The 16362-nt window shown below is 39.9% G+C and overlaps 1 protein-coding gene across 2 annotated transcripts in view; it reads left to right on the top strand.

The window, feature by feature from the left end:
• The window catches only part of SMURF1 (SMAD specific E3 ubiquitin protein ligase 1), a 101772-nt gene that overhangs the window by 64097 nt on the left and 21313 nt on the right, over window positions 1-16362 (top strand). For both annotated transcript variants that reach the window (XM_067705594.1, XM_067705593.1), the window contains exons 2-8: window positions 9125-9163; window positions 10305-10413; window positions 12073-12206; window positions 12363-12428; window positions 13676-13751; window positions 15239-15480; window positions 16192-16276. In XM_067705594.1, the coding sequence (XP_067561695.1) occupies window positions 9125-9163; window positions 10305-10413; window positions 12073-12206; window positions 12363-12428; window positions 13676-13751; window positions 15239-15480; window positions 16192-16276 (751 nt within the window). The remainder of the gene's footprint in view (window positions 1-9124; window positions 9164-10304; window positions 10414-12072; window positions 12207-12362; window positions 12429-13675; window positions 13752-15238; window positions 15481-16191; window positions 16277-16362) is intronic.

The raw sequence follows: 16362 nt of genomic DNA, 5'->3' as shown, positions 1-16362 counted from the left end.
ATATTATACATACATTCTTTTTCATTTTCTTTTCCATTCTGGTTTATCACAGGGTATTGGGTATAGTTCCTCTGTGCTCTACAGTAGGACCTTGTTTTTTAAGAAATCATTTTATCATCGAATGGTATCTGAAGAGTGGAAACGTGTATGTGTCTTGTGTGTGTGTCTAAACTTACTGAGAAGGATTTATTGGTAAGAAAGAGTTGTTTATTTCATTAAGCAAATAATGGAACAGAGTTCAGCTCTGTATGGATTGACGATTTTGGCATTTTGAGTCTGTTGATATAACTGAAATGTGATCCCCCCCCCACTTAATGTAAATTTGAGGATTTCCTAAAGTATGAGAATTGATAGATGAGTGACTCTGGCCTAGAAAATGGCATGTTAGTGAAAACACACTAAGTGTGGGAAATTATCCTAGGTGGGAAATTATATTTCCTAATGAATGAAAATTTCACTTAGATGTTTAAAGTTATTGAGATACGTTAGTTTTCTATATTTTTATCACTGTTTCTCTCTTTGGCTTTTTGTTTCTGGTTCATCATAGTCTGTGTTACGTGCCTGTTGGGTGGCCAGCACCACGTGAAGCCCATGTCTAAAGGGGTGGAAGACAGGGTTGGGGCAGGGGTTTCTTCTTCAGAAGGACTTAGCTGGGGGCACAAAGCCACCTGAATGCAGAGACCTTGAGCGCTCAGCTCTGTGGCCCTTCAAGTAAATGGGAGCAAAAAGAAGGAAGAGATTGCTGGTGGTTAGAGAAGGGATTCCCAGATCAGTCAAAACATTTATGTAGGGCTTCCCTGGTGGTGCAGTGGTTGAGAGTCCGCCTACCGATGCAGGGGATGAGGGTTCGTGCCCCGGGCCGGGAAGATCCCATATGTTGCAGAGCGGCTAGGCCGTGAGCCATGGCCGCTGAGCCTGCGCGTCCGGAGCCTGTGCTCCGCAATGGGAGAGGCCACAACAGTGAGATGCCCGCGTACAGGAAAAAAAAAAAAAAATTTATGTAATTGTGGCTATCAACCTAAAATTGCCAACTTTTTGTCATGCCAAGTCATTGTTGAAATTATCACCATTTTTTGTTACCTCATTTCATTAAGGGGAAGCTATTTTAACATGAAAAAAAGAGAAAAGACATTACACTAGAACAAAGGGCGGGCATTTAAAATAAATTAGTTCAGTTTTATGAAAACCTCCACGATAGCGTCCTTATATTTTTAATTTTGGCACTAGTGAAAGTGTTATCACAGAGTGATATTAGGGGAACACTGGCCTGAATGAGACGTCACTGAGAAAGTGGGCTTTGCCCAGACCAAGCACAGGGAAGAGAGAGGGATTGTCAAGTGCATCAAGGAGCGAGAATAATCACCTAGAGGTGGTCATGGCTGGGGCCCACAGGAGGGGCAATGAAGGACAGCGGAAATGTAAGTGATACAAGGGGATGGGGCACTTGAAAACCCAGGGAGAAAGTCAGATTTGCCGTAGAATACAATGCAGAGCCATTGGAGCGTTTTGAGCCTCAGAACATGAAAATGGCATTTCAGAAGATCGATCTGGTGGCTTAATGTCATGTGAATTTGGGAGGCTTGAGTGGGGGCTGGGGGCCCTGTTGCTCTTAGATTAAGTTGCGAGTGGGTGGAGCCCAGAACAGGAGAGTGGGTGCACAGGTAGGGGAAAGGTCAAGTTCAAGAAATTTCAGAAGAAAGAAAAGATAGGACTTGGTGACACACATAAACATAAGAGGAGGGAGGACTGAAAATTACAGCCAAAGTTTCTAGCCTTGGAGAACTGAAAAATAGTGGAAACATTGACACAAATTAGAAAATATGTGTAATTTTATTTATTTATTTATTGAAGTATAGGTAATTTACAATGTCATGTTAGTCTCAGGTGTACAGCACAGTGATTCATTTATATATATATAGTTATGTATATGTACATATATATGTTCTTTTTCAGATTCTTTTCTCTTATAGGTTGTTACAAAATATTGAGTAGAGTTCCCTGTGCTCTACAGTAGATCCTTGTTGGTTATCTATTTTATATATAGTAGTGTGTATTTGTTATTCCCAACCTTCTAATTTATCTCTCTCCCCGACAATTTCTTAGTTGATGTAATAAAGTACTAAATTTGCGTTGTTGTAGCTTATCCTGGGAGTGGGTTGAAACCACAAATAGTATTTTGGGGACCCTATGCTTCTGTCAGGGACCTGGTAAAGAAGCTTGATTTACTAATTGAATGTTAGCAAAACATTTCCTTCCCATGTGTTTTCAGAAGCTAAGTGAACATTATGTACTTTGTTCTTTCTTTATCCCCCCCAAATTAGGAAACTATGGTATGTGATTAGGAAATTACGGGATTTAGACATGATTTGTCCAAAGTAGAGGGGCACTTCAGAGTTGGAGCTGAAGAAACCATGCGGTAGTATACTCTGAAAAAATAAGCTTCATTTTCTCTAAGAGTAAATGTCTCTTTTGCTCACTGTTGTATCCCCAGAATCTCACTCATAATTGGTGCAAAACATATTTCTTTAAAAATGAGTGGTAGATCTAGATAGAGTGGGATTTTATGCTGTGTAATAAATTATCTTTTCTCATATCTGGTAGAGAGGACAGAGAATTCTATCTCAAGATCACAAAATTTTTCTACTAGGAGAAATCATATGCCATGAACTAAACTCAGCGTGACCCTAAATGATCTTTGCACAAAATCGAGGCAAAGTTCTCTTTGTGCTGACTCTATTGAAACCCTCTCCACTTTTCGATATAACCAGATTCCACTGGAATGACCCTTAAATTAAGACACTGCTAATCTTGTACATATGAACAAGACATTGCTAGTCTTATACATATGAACATACGTACATAATCTTTTTGAGACGTTACCAGAATTCTTCCAGTCAGAAGCAATCCAGCATCAGCACCTTGGAAAAACAAGAGCCCCGAGCTGGTTGGATAATGTTTGAAGCTGGAGGTGAGGGAAGTTGGGCTCAGAGCCTGACAGGTCTGGAGTTTTGCAATGCGAAGCCACTGGGGAATTTCTAAAAAGGAAAGAGACATGAGATTTAAATTTTGAAGAGATGACTTTGTGATAGCTGATGTTGGGAGCTTGAACAAGGGTGGAGATGGTGAGAAGTCAGCACCCCTGAGAGAGGCTGGGAAGTCAAAGCGCGGCGCACAGATTCTGGCCTGTGCAGCTGATGGTGTTGCTGATGATCTGAAGTCGTGAACCCTGGGCGAGGACCAGGTTTCTAGGCAGATTGCGAAGATTTCAACTTAAGTTTTGGAAGCAGCTGTGTAAAAGCAAAGGGAAGTGGAAAGAAACAGGACATCACAGGCCTATTTGAGGAGAGGTGAAAAAGGTGGCAGATTTAGAATTATCTAAGAAAATCACTTTCCTATAACCAAATAACAATTGAAAAGTGCAATGAAAAAAAAAAACAGGTATCTTGACGATTTAAAAAAGGAAAAAGAAAGTGCAATGAAAGGAACGCTTCCATTTACAATAGTAACAAAAACCGAAACACTTAAGAGTAAACCCAATTAGAAATGTGGAACACGTTTATGAAATATGTTATGAAAACATCACTTAAAGGCATTAAAGAAGAATTTAATAAATGGATAAACATGCTACATTCAAGAATGGGAATACTTAATATTGTAAAGAGGTAAATTCCCCTCAAATTTATTTATGAAGTCATTTCTTTTAAACTTGCTGAAAATAATTCTAAAGTTAAATGGGAAAAAATAAGCGTGTGAGACTAGCCAGGAAGATGCTAAACAAAGAGTAACGATGAGGTTTTAGAGGCATGCAGTTTCTATTTACACATTTGTGAGTTTTCATATTTTCATAAGTACATATGACCTTTGTAATTAGAGAAACAAGAAATAAAACACTAACAGGAGCTGTAATAAATTATGATCTAGCCATAAAAAAGATGGAAGAGTTTGTATGTGTGTGTGTGTGTGTGTGTGTGTGTGTGTGTGTGTTTCCACTGGAAAGCAATGGAATAAGGATTACACTGAGGAGGAAATATTAATACTGACTATACAGAAATAAAAAGGATTATCAGAAGATACTGTAAACAACTGTGTGCCAACAAATTGATAGGTGAAATCGACAAGTTTCTAGAAAGCCATAATCCTACCAAAACTGATTTGAGAAGAAATGGAAAATCTGAATAGACCTATAAAGAGTAAATAAATTATAGATTAGTAATTGAAAACACTTTCTGCAAAGAAAAGCCCAGGCACGGTAAAAGAATCAGTTATGCCCCATAATCAGGTGGACTTTATTGGGTTGGCCAAAAAGTTCGTTTGGGTTTTTTCCATAAGACGTTACAGAAAAACCCGAACGAACTTTTTGGCCAACCCAATATCTCAGACTGTTAGGTTGGTTTAACATTGAAAATCAGTTAATGTACTACATATATCAATAGGTAAAGGACAGACATCAGATGATCATCTCAAGAGATGTAGAAAAAGCATCTGACAAACGCTAACACCTCATGATAAAAGCACTCAATACACTAGGAACAGAAGGAAATTTCCCCAACCTAATAAAGGGCATCTATGAAAAACCCACAGCTCCCGCCATACTCAATGGTTGAAAAATTGAATGCTTTCCTTCGAAGATCGGGAACAAGACAAGGATGTCCACCCCTTCTATTCAATATTGTATTGAAGGTACTGGGCAGTTAGACAAGGAAAAGAAAGAAAAGGCATCCAGATTTTGAAGGAAGAAGTAAAATTATCTTTATTTGCAGATGATGTGATCTTATATATGAAAATTCAAAAGTATTAGAGATAATAAAGGAGTTCAACAAAGTCGAAAGATACAAGTTGAATATACAAAAGTCAGTTGTATTTCTGTACACTAGAAATGAACAATCTGAAAATGAAATTAAGAAAACAGTTCCAGTCGCTGGCTCGCAACTTTGGGGAGTTTCAAGCAGCCGCAGCGACGGCAGCAACCCTGGACGCAGGAAATGTCTGGTCCAGCTCTGGTAGTGAGAGGCCCTGAGATCCCAGAGGTACCATATGAGAAGTCTGGAATGTGTTGGGGACTTGGCTTCCTGCAAACATTGGTTAAGAATCCGCCTGCCAATGCAGGGGACACGGGTTCTATCCTTGGTCCGGGAAGATCCCACATGCCGCAGAACAACTAAGCCCATATGTCACAACTACTGAGCCTGCGCTCTAGAGCCCGTGAGCCACAACTACTGAGCTCACATGCTGCAACTACTGAAGCACACGCACCTAGAGCCCGTGCTCCGCAACGAGAGGCCACCGCAATGAGAAGCCCGTGCACCACAACCGCTCGCCGCACCTAGAGGAAGCCCACACGCAGCAACGAAGACCCAACACAACCAAAAATAAATAAATAAAATTGATTCTTTAAAAAAAAACAAACTGTAACTTTGTTTGAATTACTCCAAAGTTGATATCTTCTTCAAAAATAATAAGAAATATTGCAAAATTAAAAAAAGGAAAACAATTCCATTTATAATAGCATAAAAATAATAAAATATTTAGGAATAGACTGAATAAAAGAAGTATAAAATGTATACTTTGAAAATTATAAAACAGTTAAAATTAAAGAAGACATAAATAAGTGGAAGAACATCTCTTGTTCATGGATTTGAAGATTTAATCTTGCTAAGATGACAATACTCCCTCAATTCACCTACAGCTTCAGTGAAATCCCTATCAAAATCCAGGCTGGCTTTTTTGTGGAAATTGACAAGCTGATCCTAAAATTCATATGACAGTTGAACAGATCCAGAATAGCCAAAACAGTCTTGAAAAAGAACAAAGTTTGAGCACTCATACCTCCCAGTTTCAAAACTTACCACAAAGCTATGGTAATTACTGTGGTCTGAATGTTTGTGTCCCCCTCAAATTCATAGGTTGAAACCCTAACCCCCTAAAGTGATAGTATTAGTAGGTGGGGCCTTTGGGGCAGGTATTTAAGTCATGAGGGTAGAATCCTAATGAGTAGGATTAGTGCCTTATAACAGAGATGCCAGAGAGAGTCCTAGCCCCTTCTGCTCTGTATAAATAAAACGAGAAGTCTGCAAACTGGAGGAAGGCCTTCACCCAACCATGCAGGTACCCTGATCTTGGACTTCCAGCCTCCAGAACAGTAAGAAATAAATGTTTGTTGTTTATAAGCTACCCAGTCCCATAGTATTTTGTTGTAGCAGACCAAATGGACTAAGACAATAATCAAGACAGAGTGGTCATGGCATGAGGAGAGACCTGTAGATCGATGGAATAGAATTGAGTGACCACAGATAAGCTCTCACATTTACAGTGAATTGATTTCCAACAAGGGTGTCAAGATAATTCAATGGGGAAAGAATAGGCTCTTTTTTATTTTTTTTAAGAATAGGCTTTTTAACAAATGTTGCTGATACAGCTGGATATCCACTTGCAAAGGAATGAAGTTGGACCCCTTCTTCACATCATATACAAGAACGAACTCAAAATAGATCGTAGACCTAAATGTCTATTTAAGAGCTAAAATTATAAAAGAAAGCTAAAAGTATAAAACCCTTAGAAGAAAATATAGGAGTAAATCTTTGAGACTTTTGGTTAGGCAAAGTCTTACTAGACATGACACCAAAAGCACAAACAACCAAAGAAAATAGATGCATTGGACTTGATCAAAATTAAAAACTTTGGTGTTTCAAACAAAGTATAAAGCCAGCCCGCAGAGTAGGAGAATATTTGCAAATCACATATCTGATAAGGATATTTTATCTATAGATACCTAGATATTTATATACAGTTGTCTCTTGGTATCTGCTGGGGATTGGTTCCAGGACCACCACCCCCACCCCGATGGATACTGAAATCCACGGATGCTCAAGTGCCTTATATAAAATGACATAGTATTTGCATATAATCTATGCATATCCTCCCATATACTTTAAATCATCTCTAGATTACTTATAATACTTGATACAATGTAAATACTATATACATAGTTGCCCGGGGTACAGCAAATTCATTTTGCTTTTTTGGGACTTTCTGGAATTAAAAAAATATATTTTTTCATTTCATGGTTGGTTGAATCCATGGATGTGGAACGTGTGACATGGAGTGGTGGGGGGTGCAACTGAATATAGATAGCTATAGATAAGGGTATTTAGAATATACAAAGAATTCTCACAACTCAATAATAAAAAGGCAAATAGCCCAATTTAAAAATGGGCAAAAAAAAAAAATCTAAATAGAAATTTCTCCAAAGAAGATATATCAATAGCTAATAAAGCACGCAAAAGGATGCTCAAAGTCATTAGTCATCAGAGAGATGAAAATTAGAACCACAGAGATATAAAACCACGGAGACCGACAATAACAAGTATTAGTGAAGATGGGGAGAAACTGGAACCCTCATACACTGCTGGTGGGAATTTAAAATGGTGCAGATGCTGTGGGAAACATTCTGCCAGTTCCTAAAAATGTTAAACGTATAACTCAGCAACTTCATTCATAGGTTTACAAGAGAAGTAAAAATATAAGTCTACGCAACAACCTGGACGACGTTATTCACAATAGCCAGAAAGTAGGAACAAGCCAAATGTCCATCACCTGATAAGTCGATAAAGAAAATATGGTATATCTATACAATAGAATATCACTCAGTCATGAGAAGGATTGAAGAACTGATTCATGCTACAACATGGATGAACTTTAAAAACATGTTAAGTGAAAGAAGCCAGTCACAAAATACCACATATTCTATGATTCCATTTATGTGAAATGTCCAGGAGAATCCAGAGACATAAAGTAGATTAGTGGTTGCTAGGACTGGTGGGGTTTGAGGTTAAATAAAGAGTGATTGCTGATGGGTACAGGATTTCTTTCTTGGGGATGATGAAAATGTTCTAAGTTGATTGTGCTGATGGTTATACACCCCAGTGAGTATGTTACAAACCAATGAATTATACACTTCAAATGCATGAATTGTATAGTGTATGAATTATATCTTGATAAAAATTGTTATATAAAAAACACTAAGTGAAAAGTTTGCAGAACAACATATAATATGAATATATTTTTGTGAAACAGTGTAAGTTCATAATAAAACACTATATTCTTAAAAATTAGCAAAATTTGTGAAGTTTGCTTAAGTGTAAGAGACATTAGTGATATAGTAGCTTTAATCATGTAACAAATCTGGTGACAAGATTTCTTACCAGTAATCGATCCCCCCTCATTAATAAAATACTAACAACACTTAGTATTTATTACATTCTTTCTGTATGCCAACATTGTGCGAAATTCTTATCATGCATTTTGTCTTTCACAACACTTGATGATGGCCCCGTATTTTCTGTAACTCTCCCCTTTCTTTCTCCAACATACCAAAGTTTACATTTACAAAATTGTATTATTTATCAGAATATCAAAAATGGACAGTTCCTTTTATTGTTAGCAGTAGCTATGAAGGTAAATACTGTAGGTCTTAATTGGAATTGGTATTAATGTGATCCTGTGAGTTTTAAGAGCACATTGATAAATCCATCTGCATGTGTTTAAAGATTTTAAGTTTAAACTAAAACATTTTGCATTTGTTATAGTTGATGCCCAATGGAAGGAGAAAAGACTTTTTGTTACTTGTCAGCTTTTTGTTTAATGTAACGCTAAATTTGAAAGACAATCTATGGCAAAGATAATTTTGAGGGTTTTTTTCCCCATTGCAAATGTAGGCTAGTGCCTCAGTCAGTTTGGGCCGCTATAACAAAATTCCATGGACTGGTGGCTTAAACAACAAACATTTATTCCTTGTAGTTCTGGAGGCTGGAAAAGCCGCAGATCAAGGTGCTGACAGATTACGTTCTTGGGGAGGGCCCTCTTCCTGCCTTCTTTCTTGCTGTGAGAACAAGCTCTGTGGTCTCTTTTTTATAGGGGCACTAATCCCATCATGAAAGCCCCATCCCCATGACCTCATCTAAACCTAAGCACTTCTCAAAGACCCCACCTTTAAAAACATCACATTGCAGGCTAGAGCTTCATCATATGAATTTTGGGTGGGGATACGATTCCGTCCATAGCAACTAACTATGATGGAAATCTTGTCCATAAGTGCTAACCCTAGCATTTTTTTGTTTGTGTTTAGTATTATGTGCCAAGAACCTTGCAAAGAAAGACTTCTTCAGTAAGTAAAACACCCGTTTTTGCTCTCTTACAATATTAATGTTCTTCACATATTTCTGAAATTTAAAACTTAAAAAAAAAAGCAACCCTGGGAGTATTCTCCTAAAAGTCCTGCCCTTTGCTGACTAGAAATCCACAGTTTGACAAGCTTCCTTTCCCAGTTGACTACCACATAGAGACTCCATAGCTCCAAGGCACAGAATTTATAACTCATACGAGAACAACTCTCTCTCATTCCCTATTCCAGCCACCACCCTGTTTTCTGTCTTTCCATCCATTAATGTATTGCTTTTTCCTGGGTGACGTATCCTCAGCTCCAATACAGACATTTTTCTATAAAACGTCTGGGTTTGAGTAAAATTGTTGGTCAAATTTGATCAATTAAATCACACTTTAAAAGCCTTGTAATTAAAGGAATTGTAATAAAAATATAAATGGAGGATCCTTTTCTAACGGAAGGAGTCACCTCACAAGTTCACCTACTAGAAAGTAGGCCCCTGCAGCATGATATTTTTCACACTCTTTCTGGTCCTCACAAGAATGCTGCTCCGTTCCTAAGTGGTTCATCTCGTGCTTTAAAGGTAAAGAGACTTAGGTTCGCAGGCTCTACTCAAGTAGCTAAGGAGCTCCAGGGTGACGGCTCACGTCAGGTCTGTCTCTCAAACCCTTACCTGGCCGCCTCTCTGGTCTTATGTCTGATTCACACTCCAGCATTTAGCAACTTACCTAAGTAAGACCCGGTGAACACTTGCTTCCAGAGATGAAACAGACGGAGGCCAGTGAGCAAGATTTCTAGGCATTATTATCTTTTAGACAGTATAAATATAAATAATTGTAGACACCTTTCCCTCCATTTAGCTAGCCCCACTGAGTGATCATCAGAAATGGAAATTTGAATTTAAGCCTATTTTTAGAGTTTTCATTTCTAGCCTCTACAAATCTGAGGAGGATGTCATTCTGGGTTGTCTTTCTTAGAAAGCTTAATGGAAAGAATTTATTTTGCTGACTGAAACTAACCTTAAACTTGAGAAAAAAATATACCAGGGTAGTCTTCTTAATCAAATAGATGACCTTGAAGCTCACTTTACTTGCAGGACTGGGTTCTGTCTTCTCATCCAGTGTGGCTGTCCCCTCTCCTCTAGGACTCCCTGACCCTTTTGCAAAGATCGTTGTGGATGGATCTGGGCAGTGCCACTCAACGGACACTGTGAAGAACACGTTGGACCCAAAATGGAACCAGCACTACGATCTGTGAGTTGATTATCCTATAAGCCACTTGGGGAGCGGCAGGAAAGTTGGTATCTAACTTGTAAGAGAAGCATTTAATTATTTTTTTTTTAAAGGGATTATTAAACTTCTTACTGATAACAAACGTGGATGGCCAAACAAATACATACTGCCTACTTTTAGAATTCATATACTTGGAAGTTCTTGTGTTTGACATTTTCATATATTTTAATGGTTTGCTTCTGTAACTGTGGTCTTCAAACTTTCAATCTCCTGGCCATACTGACAGGAAAAAAGGGCCATAGTTCAGGTCCTCTATATGCTACTGTTTTTTTCAGCAAAACCCAGAACATGGTTGTAAAATGCATTATTTGAAATACATTATTATTATTATTTTATTTTTTTAGATGTTGGGGGTAGGAGTTTATTAATTAATTTATTTTTGCTGTGTTGGGTCTTCCTTTCTGTGCGAGGGCTTTCTCTAGTTGTGGCAAGCGGGGGCCACTCTTCATCGCAGTGCGCGGGCCTCTCACTATCGCGGCCTCTCGTTGCGGAGCACAGGCTCCAGATGCTCAGGCTCAGTAGTTGTGGCTCACGGGCCTAGTTGCTCCGCGGCATGTGGGATCCTCCCAGACCAGGGCTCGAACCCATGTCCCCTGCATTAGCAGGCAGATTCTCAACCACTGCGCCACCAGGGAAGCCCCCATTATTATTATTTTACATATTTATGATACAAATATATAATATATATATATTTCTGTTGATTTTTTAAAAATTTTGCTTTTTAGTACAAATATATTTTCTGCAAGAGAAAATAAAGTTTGGTATGACTGGAGGTATGTAAGCCCACACACCATCAGACGATTTCTTATATTCATTTGTTAAGTGGATCGCACTTTGAAAATCTATTTTTTAGGCACCTATGTTTTCATGTCCCTGCTAAGAAATTTTTGTCCAAGTAATGCTGAGTGATTGTTATTGGCTTTTTACTAACACAAATTGAACTGGGTTTGAGTGGGATTTTTAGTAGTTGGATCCTGAGGCTCATTTGCAGTTACACTGTGGCACTGGAAGTAGCCTGGAAAGTAGTTGTCAGTCCATGTCCTGAAATCTCCCTTCTGTGGTTGACCTACACTGAGAGAAAGCGGCAGGTTTCCTGTCTGAGTTAGTGCCCTTTTGTGTACTTTGGATGGATGTAAGTAGTCCTTTGTTGCAAATTAGTATTCTCTATTAATCCTAATTGCTGGGGTTTTGTTTTTGTTTTTGTTTTTTTTTGGCCACACCATGCGGTATGCAGGATCTTAGTTCTCCGACCAGGGATCGAACCGGTGCCCCTGCAGTGGAAGTGCAGAGTCTTAACCACTGGACCGCCAGGGAAGTCCTGGTGGGAACTTTTGAATCCTGCCATTATCCTCTGGAACTATAAAAATATAGTAAACCTCTGTTATAAGATTATTATCATTATGTGGTTGTCTGCATGTGTTTCTTACATAACCAGTTGTAGTCCTTTCCCAGCCCATTGAGTTAGTAGATATATACTTATTAAGTGCCTGTTAGCTGTGGATATAGAGCAAAATTATTTTAAAAGGATTCTTCTGGACTAACAAGTCAATCAGATAAAATCTCAATGGGCTATCGCAATTGAGAAACACAATTAAAAATGAGTTTGCATGTTGGTTTCAGATATGTTGGGAAAACGGATTCTATAACCATCAGCGTGTGGAACCACAAGAAAATTCACAAGAAGCAGGGAGCTGGCTTCCTGGGGTGCGTGCGGCTGCTCTCCAATGCCATCAGCAGATTAAAAGATACTGGATGTAAGAACCCAACGTTTTTCTGCCTCTTAATGCAACTGAAGAAGGCTTATGGGGCATCATTTTTTATTTTATTTCTTTGAATACTGAATACAGAATTCCTGCCTTCCTCTCTAGTTAACATTTCCCTGGGTTAAGTTTTGAATTGTTTGTTTGCAGACCAGCGTTTGGATCTATGCAAACTAAACCCCTCAGATACTGATGCAGTTCGTGGCCAAATAGTGGGTAAGAACTTTCTCATCTGTATAAAGAGATAATTTTTACAGACTTAACCTTCAGCTCTTCATCACTGAGAAAACACATAAAGGCACTGACCGATGGTGACATACTTCGAAGGACAGGCCCCATACAGGGGCCATCTCTCCAGGACTAAACAATTTCATCTTATGTGGTTTTTATTATTTTATCTAATTCCCTTCATTCTGTCATTCAAGGTGGAGTTAAAATGACTAAGGTACAAAAAGATGTAGGGTTATAATTTGTAATGTAATTTTAATCATCACATGAGTTGACAATTTGTCATGTTATCCAAATGCAGATGATAAAAATGGTGGCCACATATGCAAGAGTTAAGAAATAGTTTCTTCAGGAGGACCCATCATATATGTAAAAGGCAAAGAGAATTTCTGAAGACTTCCATGTAATATGATTTTACAGAGGACTGACTTATTTAGAATGAAGAAATAAAATGTGCTCATGTCATAAAGCGTTGACTGGAGGTATTCCATTGGAAGTAATTTATCTGTTAAGTAGCTCATCCTGTTATCCATCCCATTTTTATTAGCATTTCAGGGTAACCCAAATATTGACTGTATGCATTGCAAGCAATCAAAGAAAACAGTATTTCAGCAGCACACCAGCGTGACTTATGGCCCCAAATCTTTTAGGTATTGTCTTATGTAGACCTGAGCCAAGATAAATGGACAGTGGATATCCATCTGAAAACTCGTGTCACGACAGAGTTCCCACTTACTGCCTTTCTATTTGTGATTTCTTCTTTTCTTTGTGGAGGGATGTGCCGGGGAAAAATGAATAACTGGAAGCAGCTTCATAAGTGTCTTTGTTGTTCATAGTAGGGACAGAGAATCGACACGTAGGTGCATCCAGACCTTGCACATACTGACAGTGCTCTCTGTGTCCTTGTTAAACATAAGTCAAAATCTTCTTAAAATATAAGGTACCTTGGAGGAAGTGAAATTGTGTTCTGTTATCTTGATGAAGAGCACAGACAACACAGCATCTCTTTCTGCTCCACGTTTACAAGGAGTGTTCCAAGTGGTATGCGTTCTGTGCAGCCAATGAGTGAGATGCTTCATACTTGAAAGCATAGGAATGTATATGTGTATGTATAGACATATGCCTCACTTTTTAAAATAATATCATACATAAATTACACATTTGCAATGGCTCACTGTGTTACAGTTGTATAAAATACCACTGGATTTTAATGCAGGATGTTCTTTTCTTTTTAGTCAGTTTACAGACACGAGACAGAATAGGCACTGGAGGGTCCGTGGTAGACTGCAGAGGGCTGTTAGAAAATGAAGGGTACGTATCACTGCAGCGATGCCCACTGAGTTCTCTGCTGCCCAGGCTCTCGCACTGCATGAAAGTTTCCTTCACACCTTTTCAACGCGTTGAATACTTGAGGTGCAGTCTTGGGATAACACTGGGATCCAGTTTCCTCGTTTGTAAAGGAAGCTGTCAAAACTAGTGGGGTAGTGCCCCAAAGGCTCAGGATCCAATTTACAGAGGTTCCCTCTGGCCAAAGAGCATCAGTAAAGAATTATAACTGCAGTGGATTAAAGCAATCCATTGAGTTCATAATGATACAGGGAGAAATAAATTCTAAAAAACCCCAAAACCGAAAAACACCCTCAAAAATTCTCATTGGTCACTATCACAATTTTTCAATTCCCCAATGAGTTAACTATTAATGTCATTAATACTTGCTGACAACATCATGAAAGAGGGATAATCTGACGTGAACTTACATCTTGGAGGTCCAGGGGACGGGAATGGGTTGCACAGCCCCGGGGAGAAGCTCCATCCAGAGGGGGGCACCCTGTAGAGTGTAGCAGACAACCTGGTGTCTTCAACAAATACACTGCAAGAAAAATAACTAAAAAGGAAGGAAGAGAACCTATAAGTTAATAGAAGAGATTTAAGGGACACACCTGTTAAATGCGGTGTATGGACCTCGTTTGGATCCTGATTAATGAGACAGTTGACTGGAGAAATTTGAACACTGACTGGTATTTGATGATATCAAAAAAATTAACGTACATTTTTGGGGTCATGATAATGGTAAAAGGCCTATCTTCCAGAGGTCTGTGCTGAAATATTTAAGGATGAAATGGTAAAATGTTGGGATTGGTTTCAGAATACTCCAGCTCAGGGGGGAGGAGTTGGGCGCGTGGCCACGAGACAATCACTGGAGCTGGGTGGTGAGCCCAGGGCATTCACTGAACTAGTCTCTCAATTTGTGTGTCTCTTTGTACTTTTTCAATGTAGAACGTTTTTCAGAAGTACTTGCTTATAAGGGAAGATAGCCTATTAAGGTAAATTGTCTCCACAGTTGTTCAGGGGATCAAGATTTATGTTAAAAGTCACTTTTAAAGTCATTGTGGTATTTTATGTAACCAGGAGTTCTATTATAGAATAAAATGACAAGGAAAATGGAATGTTCGGATATGATTCTGAGTCAAGAAAACTGAAATCTCACTTTCTGAGCTCCTTATAGAACAAGGTTGGTGTTTTCCAACCGTTTGCCTCTGCCTGAGGATGAAATCCCACGAGTGGCCTCAGTGGCACTTTACACATGGCTCCCTTTGGTCACGGGCTCCGCATGAAAAAGTCTGGCTTTCCAATTAAACAGGACAGGACGGATTATATGAAACTAAGCACTGGGGACATTCTATCACATTGCTCAAGAAAAGCAAAACAAATGGAAGTGAGAGCGTGGCATGGAACTTACGGGTGCTTCTCAGTCTTCAGCCGGCATTGTGATGTGGGCTGTGGTCTTCCCCTTCTAGAACTGCGTACGAAGACTCAGGGCCGGGAAGGCCACTCAGCTGCTTCATGGAGGAACCAGCCCCTTACACGGATGGCACTGGGGCTGCTGCTGGCGGGGGTGGCTGCAGGTCTGTGGAATCCCCGAGTCAAGATCAAAGACTTCAGGCCCAGCGACTGCGAAGTCCTGAGGTCCGAGGGTCACTCCAGACGCCGCAGAACCGACCTCACGGCCACCAGTCCCCGGAACTGCCCGAAGGCTACGGTGAGAGCATCCACCCCGCTGTCCCGAGTGCGATCGGTGATGTTTCAGACAGCTTTAATGTTTTCAGCTTTTTTTAGTGACTCGTACCTGCCAGAAGTGCTGATGTTTGCAGAGGTGTGCCCCACGATGGTTGTGTCAGTGTAAAGAAGAGTAACCCGAGATGGTTGACAAATCTTTCTTGTCATGAATTTGTCCGCAATGGCTCCAATCTCCCAGTGTAGCAGTTGGGTGAAGATTTTAGGCAAATGAATGTCAAAGAAAACCGAGAGGAGTGGGGCAGGGGCCTGGATGGGGGTATTTGTAGTGCCCTGGGATTTGAATGTGGGGAGGACGGCCTTGGGTACGAGTGAAAGGATGGGATCTTTTGACAACCACAGAGGGAGCACCTAAATGCAGGAGGAATCCAAGTAGATGTGGCAGATCAGACCGGAAGTAAGAGCTAATGCAGGGGCAGAGGTCAAGGTAGGGTCAGTCCCGAGGTGGCAGGTCCAGGGGGGTGGCCGCCCCTCCAAGTGGGAACAGGAGAAGTAAGGTCCACCAGGGCTTGTGACTCGCAGATGCCAGGCAGAAGTTAACTGCTGCGCTTCAAACCCTTCTCTCGGTGCTTTTAAAGACTGTTGGAAGGAAGCTGGGACGCTGTGCTTACAGGATTGGTTGAAAACTCTCTTTGGAATTGAATGTAACTACCGTATCCCCCACTTTCTCATGCAGAACAGAGAACAACGGTGCAGGGGCAGGTTTACTTCCTGCACACGCAGACTGGAGTTAGCACGTGGCACGACCCCAGGATACCCAGGTAGGTTTCCTAAAATTCTCACCATCAAGGCCCTTTTCCAGCAGTTGCCTGGACCCCCCACCCCGGACTGTGGGTGATAGAGCCCC

Source organism: Pseudorca crassidens, chromosome 15, assembly GCF_039906515.1.
Source record: "Pseudorca crassidens isolate mPseCra1 chromosome 15, mPseCra1.hap1, whole genome shotgun sequence".
NCBI lineage: Eukaryota > Metazoa > Chordata > Mammalia > Artiodactyla > Delphinidae > Pseudorca > Pseudorca crassidens.
Note: the sequence above shows the minus strand (reverse complement) of the source record. Positions and strands in the feature narration are given on the sequence as shown.